General features: G+C 45.6%; 1 protein-coding gene across 5 annotated transcripts in view; it reads left to right on the top strand.

The window, feature by feature from the left end:
* The window catches only part of LOC139559422 (triple functional domain protein-like), a 111,588-nt gene that overhangs the window by 74,914 nt on the left and 19,564 nt on the right, over positions 1-17,110 (top strand). For 3 of the 5 annotated variants that reach the window (XM_071375439.1, XM_071375438.1, XM_071375442.1), the window contains 14 exons: positions 264-373; positions 582-651; positions 843-932; positions 1,026-1,118; positions 1,451-1,562; positions 2,298-2,488; positions 2,682-2,783; positions 4,967-4,996; positions 5,291-5,436; positions 6,729-6,828; positions 7,834-8,077; positions 8,348-8,458; positions 15,170-15,363; positions 15,534-15,704. In XM_071375439.1, coding sequence (XP_071231540.1) covers positions 264-373; positions 582-651; positions 843-932; positions 1,026-1,118; positions 1,451-1,562; positions 2,298-2,488; positions 2,682-2,783; positions 4,967-4,996; positions 5,291-5,436; positions 6,729-6,828; positions 7,834-8,077; positions 8,348-8,458; positions 15,170-15,363; positions 15,534-15,704 — 1,764 coding nt within the window. The remainder of the gene's footprint in view (positions 1-263; positions 374-581; positions 652-842; positions 933-1,025; positions 1,119-1,450; positions 1,563-2,297; positions 2,489-2,681; positions 2,784-4,966; positions 4,997-5,290; positions 5,437-6,728; positions 6,829-7,833; positions 8,078-8,347; positions 8,459-15,169; positions 15,364-15,533; positions 15,705-17,110) is intronic. The other 2 variants (XM_071375441.1, XM_071375440.1) reach the window with 1 other exon arrangement.

The raw sequence follows: 17,110 nt of genomic DNA, 5'->3' as shown, positions 1-17,110 counted from the left end.
GGAGGAGCAAAAACCTGCAGACACTCGGCCCTCCGGCGAATGAGTTTGACACGTGTGCCCTAACTTATAGTGTGATTATAGTGTGCCAATGTCTGGCGCCACCTTGTGAAATTTGAACACAACACACGATCTTCTGAAATGTAGGGTGCCGTGTTGAATTCCATTATATGCAGCGGCTGTGACTTTGTGAATGATTTGATGTAATATATCTGCCCCCTCCGTGTGTGTGATCTAACCCCCTCTCTCCATCCTCCTCCTTCCAGACGTACCTGTGGGAGATGACCAGTGGGGTAGAGGAGATCCCTCCTGGCATCGTCAACAAGGAACACATCATCTTTGGAAACATGGTGGACCTCTATGAGTTCCATCACAAGTATGTCGTTTACATCCGTACATACAGACAGACAGCAAATGATTGCAGCTGTCCTGACGGGCACTAACCCTTGTCTTTTGGTAGTCAAACAGTTGAAACTTGTAGTTAATTTCTAATGCAGAAACACTATACAGTTTTAGGGTGTCTGCTCACTCACTCTCTCTTCTTCCCTCTCTCTTCTTCCCTCTCTCCTCTCTTCCATCATCAGTATCTTCCTCAAAGAGCTGGAGAAGTATGAACAGCTACCAGAAGATGTGGGCCACTGCTTCGTCACCTGGGTGAGTGTGTGTGTGTGTGTGTCCCTAAAATAGCCAAATGTAGGTTTTTATGAAATAGAGAGAGGATACACTCCAAAGAATAATTAAAATACTTTAATATCTCTATTTCTAAATTGTGATAAGTCAAAAAGGAAACGTATGGCTTTGGAGTATATTTGTTTAAACTCTTAGTTGTATTTCTGTGTGTCCAGGCTGATAAGTTCCAGATGTATGTGAACTACTGTAAGAACAAACCAGACTCCACCCAGCTCATCCTAGAGCACGCCGGTCCCTACTTTGACGTGAGTACCCTGCTCTCCCATTGGCCCTCACTGTGACGGACAGCTCTTTGCATCCAATCACATCACTGTGTTTCTCTGTGTGGGCGTGTACAGGAGATCCAGCAGCGGCACCGATTAGCAAACTCCATCTCCTCCTACCTGATCAAGCCTGTTCAGCGAATCACCAAGTACCAGCTCCTGCTCAAGGTAACCATAGCAACCCTCTGCTATAAACCACATACACAACCACAACACATGTTTGTACCCGTATGTTTACATTGTGATGAGCAAGAATGTAGGGACATGCCTTTTTATTTGGTGAGTAGCTTTTATGCACCCATCACACTAGTTATCATTAGTGAGTATGTTACTTGACGTCCATAATCTCGTCCTGCGTTCAGACCATATTTTTGGTTTCTCCTCTACATCCCAGGTTATGGGTAATTGAGGCACCCCCTAATTGGCTGAGTGTCATTCACAATAAAATGGCGGATTTGCTTTCAAAGGGTGTTTGTTGATGGAACCTCTCTGATGTGTAGGAGCTGCTGACGTGCTGTGAGGAGGGGAAAGGAGAGATCAAGGATGGACTGGAGGTCATGCTCAGTGTCCCCAAGAGAGCCAACGACGCCATGCACCTCTCAATGCTGGAGGGTAGGACACACACACACATACACACACACATCTAGCCAGTGATGCTCATGCACCTCTCAATGCTGGAGGGTAGGACACACACACATCTAGCCAGTGATGCTCATACACCTCTCAATGCTGGAGGGTAGGACACACACACACATACACACACACATCTAGCCAGTGATGCTCATGCACCTCTCAATGCTGGAGGGTAGGACACACACACATCTAGCCAGTGATGCTCATACACCTCTCAATGCTGGAGGGTAGGACACACACACATCTAGCCAGTGATGCTCATGCACCTCTCAATGCTGGAGGGTAGGACACACACACATCTAGCCAGTGATGCTCATGCACCTCTCAATGCTGGAGGGTAGGACACACACACATCTAGCCAGTGATGCTCATGCACCTCACAATGCTGGAGGGTAGGACACACACACATCTAGCCAGTGATGCTCATCCACCTCTCAATGCTGGAGGGTAGGACACACACACATCTAGCCAGTGATGCTCATGCACCTCTCAATGCTGGAGGGTAGGACACACACACACATCTAGCCAGTGATGCTCATGCACCTCTCAATGCTGGAGGGTAGGACACACACACATCTAGCCAGTGATGCTCATGCACCTCTCAATGCTGGAGGGTAGGACACACACACATCTAGCCAACGATGCTCATGCACATATGTACAGTGAAGTAACTCTCTATAGCTTCCTCCATCTCTCTTGCTCCCTCCCCTGTAGGTTTCGATGAGAACATTGAATCTCAGGGAGAGCTGATCCTGCAGGAGTCATGCCAGGTGTGGGATCCTAAGACTCTGATCCGTAAGGGTCGCGAACGGCACCTTTTCCTCTTCGAGATGTCCCTCATCTTCAGCAAGGAGGTCAAGGACTCCAACGGACGGAGCAAGTACATGTACAAGAGCAAACTCTACGTGAGTAAAACTCTCTGTCTCTCTGTGTCTCTCTCCCTTCTGTTTAAGTCTCTCTTTTTGTCTCCATCTTTATTTGTCTGTATCTCTCTCTGTGTTTATGGTGTGTTATTGTTAAATACACATACAGTATACGTATTACATATTGCCAAAGGAATTCCAATAAAATGTCAGTGATTTCTCTTCCTCTCTCCAGACGTCAGAGTTGGGGGTAACAGAGCACGTTGAGGGAGACCCCTGTAAGTTTGCTCTGTGGGTGGGACGCACCCCAACCTCCGACAACAAGATTGTACTCAAGGTAAAAACAGAGGAGAATACCTTACATCCCTCTCTCCTCTCATCTTTCTCTCCCCATCCATCTATCCCTCTCCTCTCCTTTATCTCTCCTCCCCCCATTATCCCTTTCCCCATCCATTTATCCCTCTCTCCTCTCCTTTATCTCTCCTCTCTCCCATTATCCCTTTCTCCTTCTATCTATCTATCTATCTATCTATCTATCTATCTATCGTATCTCCTTTATCTCCTTTATTTCCTCTCCTCTCCTCTCCTCTCCTCTCCTCTCCTCTCCTCTCCTCTCCTCTCCTCTCCTCTCTTCTCTTCTCTTCTCTTCTCTCCTCTCTTTTCTCCTCTCCTCTTCTCTTCTCTTCTCCTCTCTTCTCTCTTTTCTCTTTTCTCTTTTCTCTTTTCTCTTCTCTTCTCTCTTTTCTCTTCTCTTCTCTTCTCTCTTTTCTCTTCTCTTCTCTTCTCTCTTTTCTCTTCTCCTCTCTTCTCTCTTTTCTCTTCTCCTCTCTTCTCTCTTTTCTCTTCTCTCTTTTCTCTTTTCTCTTCTCTCTTTTCTCTTTTCTCTTCTCTTCTCTCTTTTCTCTTCTCTTCTCTCTTTTCTCTCCTCTCCTCTCCTCTCCTCTCCTCTCCTCTCCTCTCCTCTCCTCTCCTCTGTTTGATTGCATGACTATGGTGCTGCCTGATGGATGTGAAGCTTCGTATGAACCTTCGTATGTGCTTCTGTTTCTTGTTCCTTTCTGTACCTCTCTCTCTCCCTCTTTATACATCTGTTACCTTGCTGTCTTTATCTCTCTGTGTTGCCTTTAATGACTGTTCTGTCATACAGTCTAGTCTAGTACAGTACATCTGTTACCCTGGTCTCTTTATCTCTCTGTGTTGGGTCTAATGACTGTTCTATCATACAGTCTAGTCTAGTACAGTACATCTGTTACCCTGGTCTCTTTATCTCTCTGTGTTGGGTCTAATGACTGTTCTATCATACAGTCTAGTCTAGTACAGTACATCTGTTACCCTGGTCTCTTTATCTCTCTGTGTTGTCTTTAATGACTGTTCTATCATACAGTCTAGTCTAGTACAGTACATCTGTTACCCTGGTCTCTTTATCTCTCTGTGTTGGGTCTAATGACTGTTCTATCATACAGTCTAGTCTAGTACAGTACATCTGTTACCCTGGTCTCTTTATCTCTCTGTGTTGGGTCTAATGACTGTTCTATCATACAGTCTAGTCTAGTACAGTACATCTGTTACCCTGGTCTCTTTATCTCTCTGTGTTGTCTTTAATGACTGTTCTATCATACAGTCTAGTCTAGTACAGTACATCTGTTACCCTGGTCTCTTTATCTCTCTGTGTTGGGTCTAATGACTGTTCTATCATACAGTCTAGTCTAGTACAGTACATCTGTTACCCTGGTCTCTTTATCTCTCTGTGTTGGGTCTAATGACTGTTCTATCATACAGTCTAGTCTAGTACAGTACATCTGCGTCTGGGGCTGTTTTGTTTATGTTTGTATCTCTGAATATTTAACGTTTGTTTGCTAACCAACCGTGGGCTAACATGCTTACGCCAACACCACTGACATGAACTTTAACCCCTAAACTCCCACAATTCCTCCAACTCCCACACCCTCTAGCTACTTGTTGCATCCTCTGTATGGATGAGAGGCATATACAGCTTTCTCTTCTAGAAAAATGGATCTCTTCTTGTTTTAGGATTTGACACCTCACGTGTTGACTCTCTATCTCTCATCTTCCGTCTCTTCTCTCTGTCTCTCTCTCTGTCTCTCTCTCTTTGTCTTTCTCTCTGTCTCTCTCTGTGTCTCTCTCTCTCTGTCTTTCTCTCTGTCTCTCTCTCTGTCTCTCTCTCTCTGTCTTTCTCTCCTTACCGAATTGAACATCTTATGTTTTTAATACCCACCTCCAAAGCTAGTTTTAGTACTGAAGCTTCTTGTTTGTGTCAGTGGTTGGAAAATCATGTTGCCCTACTCCTAACCAGTTGTCTCTGACATAATATAATGACTCTGTTCCTATTCTGTCCATCAATATAACTGTTAACCACCTAACTAATTAACTAACTAGCCACCACCAAAATGCTCTAACTGTTGTCCGTCAGTCATCTCGAGCCATTCTGTCATTGAAAATGTAATATAAATGAACTAAACACAAACCAGTGAAATTCTCTATTCTATATTTGAACCAAAGCCAAGTCAGGGATGCAAACATGGATCGATGGTGAGTAAAACTGTACTAACTAGCCTAACACATAATATAGCCCTCGGCTGCATCTCAATACTCTACTGTGGCCTCCTCTCTTTGTCTCCTTTCCTCTCCTACTCTCCTTATTCTCTGTTTCAATGTCCACACTAGCTTACTACTTAGAATGAAGTCGTGTGGGTATTGGAATATAACCGTTTCTTCTCCAGTGGGGGTCTATGAAACTGTTTAGACTAAAGTATCAGTTCTGAGAGCGAGGTGATTGGGTGAATTCATTTACGACCTTTGACCCCTTCCCTGGGCCAATGGCAGGCGTCGAGCATTGAGAACAAGCAGGATTGGATCAAACACGTCAGGGAGGTGATCCAGGAGCGAACCATCCACCTGAGAGGAGCTCTGAAGGAACCCATACACATCCCTAAGTCTGCCACCGCCAAGCACCACAAGGGACACCGCAGGTACACAAATGCATAAGTATACTATACACACCTACACACACAGAGATACACATACACTGAGTGTACAAAACATTATGAACACCTGCTCTTTCCATGACATAGACTTACCAGGTGAAAGCTATGATCCGTTATCGATGTCACCTGTTAATTCCACTTCAATCAGTGTAGATGAAGGGGAGGAGACATGTTAAAGGATTTTTAACCCTTGAGACAATTGAGACATGGAGGCTGAATTGGCAAGACAAAATATTTAAGTGCCTTTAAATGGGGTGTGGTGGTAGGTGCCAGGCTGAGTGTGTCAAGAACTGCAACGCTGCTGGGTTTTTCACACTCAACAGTTTCCCATGTGTATCAAGAATGGTCCACCACCCAAAGGACATCCAGCCAACTTGAGACAACTGTGGGAAGCTTTGGAGTGAACATGGGCCAGCATCCCTATGGAACGCGTTCGACACCTTGTAGTCCATGCCTTGTGGAGTCCACTGCCTTGTAGAGTCCACTGCCTTGTAGAGTCCATGCCTTGTGGAGTCCATGCCTTGTGGAGTCCATGCCTTGTGGAGTCCATGCCTTGTGGAGTCCACTGCCTTGTAGAGTCCATGCCTTGTGGAGTCCATGCCTTGTGGAGTCCATGCCTTGTGGAGTCCATTCCTTGTGGAGTCCATTCCTTGTGGAGTCCATGCCTTGTGGAGTCCACTGCCTTGTGGAGTCCACTGCCTTGTAGAGTCCATGCCTTGTGGAGTCCATTCCTTGTGGAGTCCATTGCCTTGTGGAGTCCATTGCCTTGTGGAGTCCATTGCCTTGTGGAGTCCATTGCCTTGTGGAGTCCATTGCCTTGTGGAGTCCATTGCCTTGTGGAGTCCATTACCTTGTGGAGTCCATTACCTTGTGGAGTCCATTGCCTTGTGGAGTCCATTGCCTTGTGGAGTCCATGCCTTGTGGAGGCCATGCCTTGTGGAGTCCATTGCCTTGTGGAGTCCATTGCCTTGTGGAGTCCATGCCTTGTGGAGTCCATGCCTTGTGGAGGCCATTGCCTTGTGGAGCCCATTGCCTTGTGGAGCCCATTGCCTTGTGGAGCCCATTGCCTTGTGGAGTCCATATCTTGTAGAGGCCATGCCCCTATGAATTGAGGCTGTTCTGAGGGCAGGAGGGGTGCAGGGGTGCAAGTCAATATTAGGGAGGTGTTCTTAATGTTTTGTCCTCTGTGTACACTCATATGCATGTAGACACACATAACCACCTCCCCAAACACACACTTCCACACTCACCTCTGCCTGTGTATTTGTCTCTATCAGGGATGGAGAGGACTTGGACAGCCAGGGTGACGGCAGCAGCCAACCGGACACCATATCTATCGCTTCACGCACCTCACAGAACACACTGGACAGCGACAAGGTGAGCACACACACACACTGGTCATCTCTCTGGCCATACCAATATCACCCAGACAGGTGAGCACACACACACACTGGTCATCTCTCTGGCCATACCAATATCACCCAGACAGGTGAGCACACACACACACTGGTCATCTCTCTGGCCATACCAATATCACCCAGACAGGTGAGCACACACACACACTGGTCATCTCTCTGGCCATACCAATATCACCCAGACAGGTGAGCACACACACACACTGGTCATCTCTCTGGCCATACCAATATCACCCAGACAGGTGAGCACACACACACACACTGGTCATCTCTCTGGTCATACCAATATCACCCAGACAGGTGAGCACACACACACACTGGTCATCTCTCTGGCCATACCAATATCACCCAGACAGGTGAGCACACACACACACTGGTCATCTCTCTGGCCATACCAATATCACCCAGACAGGTGAGCACACACACACACTGGTCATCTCTCTGGCCATACCAATATCACCCAGACAGGTGAGCACACACACACACTGGTCATCTCTCTGGCCATACCAATATCACCCAGACAGGTGAGCACAGCATACACTGGTCATCTCTCTGGCCATACCAATATCACCCAGACAGGTGAGCACAGCATACACTGGTCATCTCTCTGGCCATACCAATATCACCCAGACAGGTGAGCACAGCATACACTGGTCATCTCTCTGGCCATACCAATATCACCCAGACAGGTGAGCACAGCATACACTGGTCTTTTCTCTGGCCATACCAATATCACCCAGACAGGTGAGCACACACACACACTGGTCATCCCTCTGGCCTTACCAATATCACCCAGACAGGTGAGCACAGCATACAGTATGTCTGAAATGTGATCATGAAGAGAAGGCTTCAGTTGAAAAGGACCTGAGGACTTTGATGCTTTAGCTTCTCAGGGAAATGATGTCATAATGATCCACCTCCTGTGATTCTGCTTTCCTCATGACCATCTCTCTCTCCTCTCCTCCAGCTGTCTGGTGGCTGTGAGCTGACCGTGGTGATCCATGACTTCATGGCTGGTAACAGCAACGAGCTGACCGTCCGGAGGGGCCAGACTGTGGAGGTCCTGGAGAGGTGCCATGACAAGCCTGACTGGTGTCTGGTGCGGACCACGGACCGCTCCCCTGCCCACGAGGGACTGGTACCCTGCGCCATGCTCTGCATCGCCCACTCACGCTCCTCCATGGAGATGGAGGGGATATTCAACCATAAAGGTGGGTGAGGAGGTGTTGGTAGGAGGTAGTGTCATTGAGTTTCAGAAAAGCTCTATATTGTGGATTATTCTATGTATTATGGGTAGGGGGAGAAATGTGTGTTCAGAATCCTCTTCTGTCTTTGATAACCTCTTTCTCGCTCGCCCTCCTCCCTCTCCCACCCTCCTCCTTCTCTCTCCCGCCTCCTCCCCCCTCCTCCCTCTCTCCCCCCTCTCCCTCTCGCCCTCCTCCTCCCTCTCTCTCCCTCCTCCTCCCTCTCTCTCCCTCCAGACACTCTATCAGTCTGTAGTAATGACTCCATCATGCCAGGCTCCTCTGCCACTCTGCAGCCTGGGCATCATGGCATGGGCTCACACACCTCGCCAGGGCCCAAACGACCTGGTAAACACACACACACACACACACACACACACACACACACACACCTCCCATTTTTGCAAGGGAGTGGATCCCAATCCGTGACCGTATTTTGCATGAATTCAGTCATTTTTTATGCCGAAACCGGATTAGGTGCAAAACTATGTCCTGGACGGCAGGTTCTCGGCCCCGGTGATGTACTTGGCCGTACACACTACCCTCTGTAGTGCCTTGCGGTATGATGCCAAGCAGTTGCCGTACCAAGCGGTGATGCAGCCATTCAAGATGCTCTTAAGCTCTTAATGGTGCAGTTGTTGAACTTTTTGAGGATCTGAGGGCCGATGCCAAATCTTTTCAGCTTGCTGCACTGGTGTATCTGTCACTATTGATTATGATTTTTTGTTATGATTTGTATATTAATATTTCTGGGACATTTTGGAGAACACTTATGGATCTGTTAGACACACATATATCTATATCATTTCTCTAAACTGGTTTGACAACTGATTTGCATTTCTGGGGTCAGGTTCACATGGTCACATGGTTACCAGATGTTAATACGAGTGTAGCGAAATGCTTGTGCTTCTAGTTCCGACCGTGCAGTAATATCTAACAAGTAATCTAACAATTTCACAACTACCTTATACACACAAGTGTAAAGGAATGAATAAGAATATGTACATATAAATATATGGATGAGCGATGGCCGAACAGCATAGGCAAGATGCAGTAGATGGTATAGAGTACGGTATATACATATGAGATGAGTAATGTAGGGTATGTAAACATTATATAAAGTGGCATTGTTTAAAGTGAATAATGATACATTTATTACATCCAATTTTTTATTATTAAAGTGGCTTGAGATTGAGTCAGTATGTTGGCAGCAGCCACTCAATGTTAGTGGGGACTGTTTAACTGTCTGATGGCCTTGAGATAGAAGCTGTTTTTCAGTCTCTCGGTCCCAGCTTTGATGCACCTGTACTAACCTGGCTCGGGTGGTTGTTGTCCTTGATGGTCTTTTTGGCCTTCCTGTGACATCGGGTGCTGTAGGTGTCCTGAAGGGCAGGTAGTTTTTCGCCGGTGATGCGTTGTGCAGACCTCACTACCCTCTGGAGAGCCTTACAGTTGTGGGTAGAGCAGTTGCCGTACCAGGCGGTGATACAGCCCGACAGGATGCTCTCGATTGTGCATCTGTAAAAGTTTGTGGGTGTTTTCGGTGACAAGCCAAATTTCTTCAGCCTCCTGAGGTTGAAGAGGCGCTGTTGCACCTTCTTCACCACGCTGTATGTGTGGGTGGACCATTTCAGTTTGTCCATGATGTGTACGCCGAGGAACTTAACTTTCCACCTTCTCCACTACTGTCCCTTCGATGTGGATAGGGGGGTGCTCCCTATGCTGTTTCCTGAAGTCCATGATCATCTCCTTTGTTTTGTTGACGTTGAGTGTGAGGTTATTTTCCTGACACCACACTCCGAGGTCCCTCACCTCCTCCCTGTAGACCGTCTTGTCGTTGTTGGTAATCAAGCCTACCACTGTAGTGTCGTCTGCAAACTTGATGATTGAGTTGGGTGAACAGGGAGTACAGGAGAGGGCTGAGAACGCACCCTTGTGGTGCCCCAGTGTTGAGGATCAGCGGGGTGGAGATGTTGTTTCCTACCCTCACCACCTGGGGGCGGCCCGTCAATGTCCAGGATCCAGTTGCACAGGGCGGGGTCGAAACCCAGGGTCTCGAGCATAATAACGAGTTTGAAGGGTACTATGGTGTTAAATACTGAGCTGTAGTCGATGAACAGCATTCTTACATAGGTATTCCTCTTGTCCAGATGGGTTAGGGCAGTGTGCAGTGTGATTGCGATTGCGTCGTCTGTGGACCTATTGGGGCGGTAAGAAAATTGGAGTGGGTCTAGGGTGTCAGGTAGGGTGGAGGTGATATGATCCTTGACTAGTCTCTCAAAGCACTTCATGATGATGGTGAGTGCTACGGGGCGGTAGTCGTTTAGCTCAGTTACCTTAGCTTTCTTTGGAACAGGAACAATGGTGGCCCTCTTGAAGCATGTGGGAACAGCAGACTGGTATAAGTTTTGATTGAATATGTCCGTAAACACACCAGCCAGCTGCACGCGGCTAGGGATGCCGTCTGGGCTGGCAGACGGCATCGAGGGTTAACACAAGGGTTAACAAGGGTTTTACTCATGTTGGCTGCGGTGAAGATAATGTGGTCGGCATTTGATTGTAAGGAATTCTAGGTCAGGTGAACAAAAGGACTTGAGTTCCTGTATGTTGTTATGATCACACCACGACTCGTTAATCATAAGGCATACACCCCGCCCTTCTTCTTACCAGAGAGATGTTTGTTTCTGTCGGCGTGATGCGTGAAGAAACCGGGTGGCTGTACCGACTCTGAAAACATATCCCGAGTGAGCCTTGTTTCCGTGAAACAGAGAATGTTACAATCTCTGATGTCTCTCTGGAAGGCAAACCTTGCTCGAATTTTGTCTACCTCCTTGTCAAGAGACTGGACATTGGCGAGTAGTATACTCGGGAGCAGTGAGCGATGTGCCTGTCTACGATGCCTGACCAGAAGACCGCTCTGTCTACCCCTTCTGCGGCACCGTTGTTGTTTTGGGTTGCCTACTGGGATCCGATCCATTGTCCTGGGTGGTGGTCCAAACAGAGGATCCGCTTTGGGAAAGTCATATTCCTGGTCGTAATGTTGGTAAATTGACTTTGCTCTTATATCCAATAGTTCTTCCCGGCTGTATGTAATAAGACTTAAGATTTCCCGGGGTTAACAATGTAAGAAATAATACATAAAAAAACGAAATACTCCATAGTTTCCTAAGAACGCGAAGGTCCTATTCTACAGATTTCACATGACTGGGAATACAGATATTCATCTGTTGGTCACAGATACCTTAAAACTTCTCACGAGTCACAAACCCGGATCTGGGATCCCCCCATCAAAAAAGCTGACTAGCATAGCCTAGCCTAACGCGACAGGGATATCATATAATATAATTTTCATGAAATCACAAGTCCAAGACACCAAATGAAAGATACACATCTTGTGAATCCAGTCATCATTTCCGATTTTTAAAATGTTTTACAGCGAAAACACAATATGTATTTCTATTAGCTAACCACAATAGCAAAAGACTCATATTTTCACCATTTTTTTACCGCATAGGTAGGTAGCTATCACAAAACCGACCAAATAGAGATAGAATTAGTCACTAACCAAGAAACAACTTCATCAGTAGACAGTCTTATAACATGTTACACAATAAATCTATGTTTTGTTCGAAAAATGTGCATATTTCAGGTATAAATCATAGTTTTACATTGCAGCTACAATCACAAATATCACCAAAGCAGCTAGAATAACTACAGAGAGCAACGTGAAATACCTAAATACTCATCATAAAACATTTATTAAAAATACATGGTGTACAGCAAATGAAAGACAAACATCTTGTGAATCCAGCCAATATTTCAGATTTTTTAAGTGTTTTAACAGCGAAAACACAATATAGCATTATATTAGCTTACTACAATAGCCAACCACACAACCGCATTCATTCACCGCAAAGGTAGCGATCGCAAAAAAACAGCAAAAGATATAAAATGATTCACTAACCTTGACAAACTTCATCAGATGACAGTCCTATAACATCATTTTACACAATACATATATGTTTTGTTCGAAAATGTGCATATTTAGCGTTACAAATCGTGATTTTACAATGTGAATACGTAGTCAAAATGCACAAAATTGTCCGGAGAAATCTTGGACAGTCACCTAATCTAATCAAATAACTCATCATAAACTTTACAAAAAAATACACGTTGTACAGCAAATGAAAGATACACTAGTTCTTAATGCAACCGCTGTGTTAGATTTTTTAAAATAACTTTAGTACGACATACAGCTTACGTTATAGCGAGACAGCGCCCAAAATAAGGGCGGAAAATATGACTAAACATTTAACAGAAATACGAAATAACATCATAAATGGTTCCTACTTTTGATGAGCTTACATCAGAATATTGTACAAGGAGTCCTTTGTCCAGAATAATCGTTGTTTGGTTTTAGAATGTCCTCTTCTCCTGTCGAATTAGCAACCAAAGCTAGCCATGTGGCGCAAACGTGCCCAACTTCACATGACGCAAAGAAAAGAAAATACCGAAAATCGCAATAAACGTTCAATAAACTGATATAACTCGGTTTAAAAAAACTACTTTATGATGTTTTTATCACATATATCAAATAAAATCAGAGCCGGAGATATCTAACGTCTATACCGAAAGCTTTTCAGAACGCAATCTGGGGTCCCTTCTCGCGCCTTCCAAGACAATGAAAATTCCAGACACGTCATTCCAAAATCTCTTGTTCGGCCTCAGATCAAGCTAGACACCCCATTCCACCTCTCACTGCCTGTTGACATCTAGTGGAAGGTGTATGCAGTGCATGTAGATCCATATATTTCAGGCAAATTAATAGGAAGGCCCTGGAACAGAGCCTCGATTTCAGATTTTTCACTTCCTGACAGGAAGTTTGCTGCAAAATGAGTTCTGTTTTACTCACAGATATAATTCAAACGGTTTTAGAAACTAGAGAGTGTTTTCTATCCAATAGTAATAATAATATGCATATTGTACGAGCAAGAATTGAGTACGAGGCAGTTTAATTTGGGCACAAATTTTTACAAAGTGAAGATAGCGCCCCCCTATTGACAAAAGGTTAAAGAAAAGGTAGGGGCGTGGATCAGAAAACCAGTCAGTATCTGGTGTGATCACCATTTGCCTCATGCAGTGCGACACATCTCCTTCACATAGAGTTGATCAGGCTGTTGATTGTGGCCTGTGTAATCTTCAATGGCTGTGCAAAGTTTCTGGATATTGGCAGGACCTGGAACCCGCTGTCGTACACGTCGATCCAGTGCATCCCAAACATGCTCAATGGGTGACATGTCTGGAGACTATGCAGGTCATAGAAGAACACTTTTCAATTTCCAGGAATTGTGTTCAGATCCTTGCGACATGGGGCCGTGCATTATCATGCTGAAATATGAGGTGATGGCGGCGGATGAATGGCACGACAATGGGCCTTCAGGATCTCGTCACGGTGTCTGTGCATTAAAATTGCCATCGATAAAATGCAATTGTGTTTGTTGTCCATAGCTTATGCCTGCCCATACCTTAACCCCACCGCCACCATGGGGCACTCTGTTCACAACATTGACATCAGCAAACTGCTCGTCCACATGACGCCACCTGTCCAGTACAGTTGAAACCGGGATTCATCCGTGAAGAGCACACTTCTCCAGCGTGCCAGTGGCCATCGAAGGTGAGCATTTGCCCACTGAAGTCGATTACGACGCCAAACTGCAATCAGATCAAGACCTTGGTGAGGATGACGAGCACGCAGATAAGCTTCCCTTGACAGTTTGTGCAGAAATTCTTCAGTTGTGGCTGGTCTCAGACGATCCCGCAGATGAAGAAGCCGGATGTGGAGGTCCTTGTCTGGCATGATAACACGTGGTATGAGGCCGGTTGTACGTACTGTCAAATTCTCTAAAACAACATTGGAGGAGGTTTATGGTATGAAATTAACATTACTTTTTCTGGCAACAGCTCTGGTGGACATACCTGCAGTCAGCATGCCAATTGCACTCTCCCTCAAAACTTCAGACATTTGTGGCAATGTGGCCTTTTATTGTCCCCAGCACAAGTTGCACCTTTGTAATGATCATGCTGTTTAAATCAACTTCTTGATATGCCACACCCGTAAGGTGGATGGATTATCTTGGCAAATGAGAAATGGTCACTAACAGGGATGTAAACAAATTTGTGCACAACAATTTTGATAAATAAGCTTTTTGTGGGATCTTTTATTTCAGCTCATGAAACATGGGACCAACACTTTACATGATGTGTTTATATTTTTGTTCAGTGTAAATGAGAAATGGTAATCCAGGAGAAATGGAAACGCAAATAAATATGCCTATTTGAGGTGATAAATACATGACATTACCGCTTCTTTTCCTCTGGTCAGGGGGGATCAGCACACACAGGCTTCTCTAGGCAGGCTACATGCAGCTGTGGTTGTGCACAAGTTAACATGATGCAAATCAGTCTAAACAACCATTCTTTGTCCCTTTTCAATGCTTTTGTGTCAGTATTGACATTAAAAATAACTGTGGTGTGAATGAGCTTCCATAATGGCACATCCTCTTTTAAAGCCTTGAATCTCATATGGACCTCTCTTTCACCACTGGTCATGTAGCTAGCTGTTAGCCAGCAGGGTTGCATCGGTTTGAATTGGACTATAGTTTGCTAGGCTGGCTAGCTAGGAGGCAGCCTACGCTGACTAGCATCGCTAGCATGCTAATGTTACTGAACTCATGACAAAATCATGTTTCGATATTGATGTTTTGGTTGTTGTTTGGTTGCTTAGTGACATTGTGAATATAATATTTTTGGCATTAAACTCCGATTTAACTACAGCTATGTATCTAATCGGGTGTCGGCATGAAAACAATTTACTGCGAGAATTTGCACGCTCACCGATATGGAGCCTCAGACATAAAAGATCTGGTCACGGATTAGGATCCACTACCTTTTTGCAAAGGGGTTGAGCTAACAGCTGTAAATGTAAAGTGGTTCAAAAGGAAGGGTGTGTTTGTGCGTGCCTACATGTACGTGTTAACAGTCTCCATCCCCCTGTCCCAGGTAACACCCTGCGTAAGTGGCTGACCAGCCCAGTGCGTCGTCTGAGCAGTGGCAAGGCAGACGGGCACATCAAAAAGCTGGCGCACAAACAGAAGAAGAACCGCGAGGTGAGGAAGAGTGGTGAGATGACGGGCAGCGCCCAGAAAGACTCTGATGACGGTGCCGCTACACCCCAGGATGAGACTGTGGAGGAGGTGAGGGGATGGTGGCGACAGACAGACAGACATGGACACATACACGCCTATTCACCAGCAAGATTCTCTCTGAGTCTCTCTTTGTCTCTCTCTACCTCTCTCTCCCACCCTCTCTCTCTCTAATCTCTCCTCTCTCTCTCTAATCTCTCCTCTCTTTCTCTCCTCTACAGAGGGTGCGTAACGAGGGGCTCTCCAGTGGGACCCTGTCCAAGTCCTCGTCCTCTGGGATGCAGAGCTGTGGAGAGGAAGAGGGCGAGGAGGGTCCTGACTCTGTACCCCTACCGCCCCCCATGGCCATCCAGCAGCACAGCCTTCTGCAGCCTGACACACAGGACGACAAGGTAAGGGTAAGGGAGGGGGGAGGTAGAGAATAGGGGTACAGTCAGCCTAAGGGTAAGGTGAAGGGGTGTACGGGTGGGGAGAAGGTACGGGAGAGGATAGATTGGGGTGGGGGTAAAGGATAGAAAGTCTAGGCTAACTGGTACACACGTATACAAAAACAGATAGGCCCGTAACCAGGAAGTGTAACACTAAACAAACAATCCTAAACTACCCCATGTAAGATCCCCCACACAGAAAACTCATCCTTTCTGTTACAGTTTCTCTCTCTTATGATTTAGCCATGAGTTTAATTATTTGGGGATTATATTCTACAGACAAACATTACATCCATTTTAGTCAGTTTTCTTCTCACTTCCTGCTGAGCAGGGCCTGTATTCACTTCCTGCTGAGCAGGGCCTGTATTCACTTCCTGCTGAGCAGGGCCTATATTCACTTCCTGCTGAGCAGGGCCTGTATTCACTTCCTGCTGAGCAGGGCCTGTATTCACTTCCTGCTGAGCAGGGCCTGTATTCACTTCCTGCTGAGCAGGGCCTGTATTCACTTCCTGCTGAGCAGGGCCTATATTCACTTCCTGCTGAGCAGGGCCTGTATTCACTTCCTGCTGAGCAGGGCCTGTATTCACAAAGCATCTTAGAGTAGTACGAGTGCTGATTTAGGATCATTCAATATGATGAAAGGCAAATCTGATCCTAGATCAGCACTCATACTCTGAGACGCTTTGGGAATGCAGGCCTAGATTTCAATTCATTATGAAACATTGAAGCTCCTATTCAAATAGAAATCCAATGAAATGCATCAGTTACTGTTCCCGTCCTGGGGTCACCTTTTCTTGGCGCAGCAGCGTTTTTCTCTGACACTAATTTGTTTCTCTTTTTGTTTGTTTTGTTTCCGACTGTATCGTTGGTTTGCTGTCTGTTTACTGTTTACCATGCTGTAGCATTACCTTGATTTATGTCCTGTCTTTGCTTTGTCTCAGTTTCCATACCTCTCCATCTCCTGAATCAATCCTTCCATCTCTCTCCCTCCTTTTCTCTTCCCTCAATACTTCAGTTCTCTCTCTCTCTTCCCTCTCAGTAACTCTACTATAGACTTAGTTGCTGTTTTTCTTTCGGTTCTTCTTATGAAAGTCAGTTGAATGACAACGGATATAGAATGTTGACGTCTGTTCCTGTCTTCTAGTATTTTTCTCTCTGAGGCAAAGGACACTCTTCCAAACGTCTCTCTCAAGAGCTCTTGTAGTCTGCCTACCTTACGCTCTCTCTGGCTCTCTTCTACACCTAAACTTGCTCTCTCTCTCTCTTAGTATCTGCAGTGCTTTATTCAACTATAGAATTACTCCCCCTCTTCATCTTTCTTTTTAGTTTTGATTATTTTCCATTTTTCATCACCAGCCCGGTTCCTTCAA

This window comes from Salvelinus alpinus, chromosome 29 (assembly GCF_045679555.1).
Source record: "Salvelinus alpinus chromosome 29, SLU_Salpinus.1, whole genome shotgun sequence".
Taxonomy (NCBI): Eukaryota; Metazoa; Chordata; class Actinopteri; order Salmoniformes; family Salmonidae; genus Salvelinus; species Salvelinus alpinus.
This window is presented reverse-complemented; position numbering and strand designations above follow the sequence as displayed.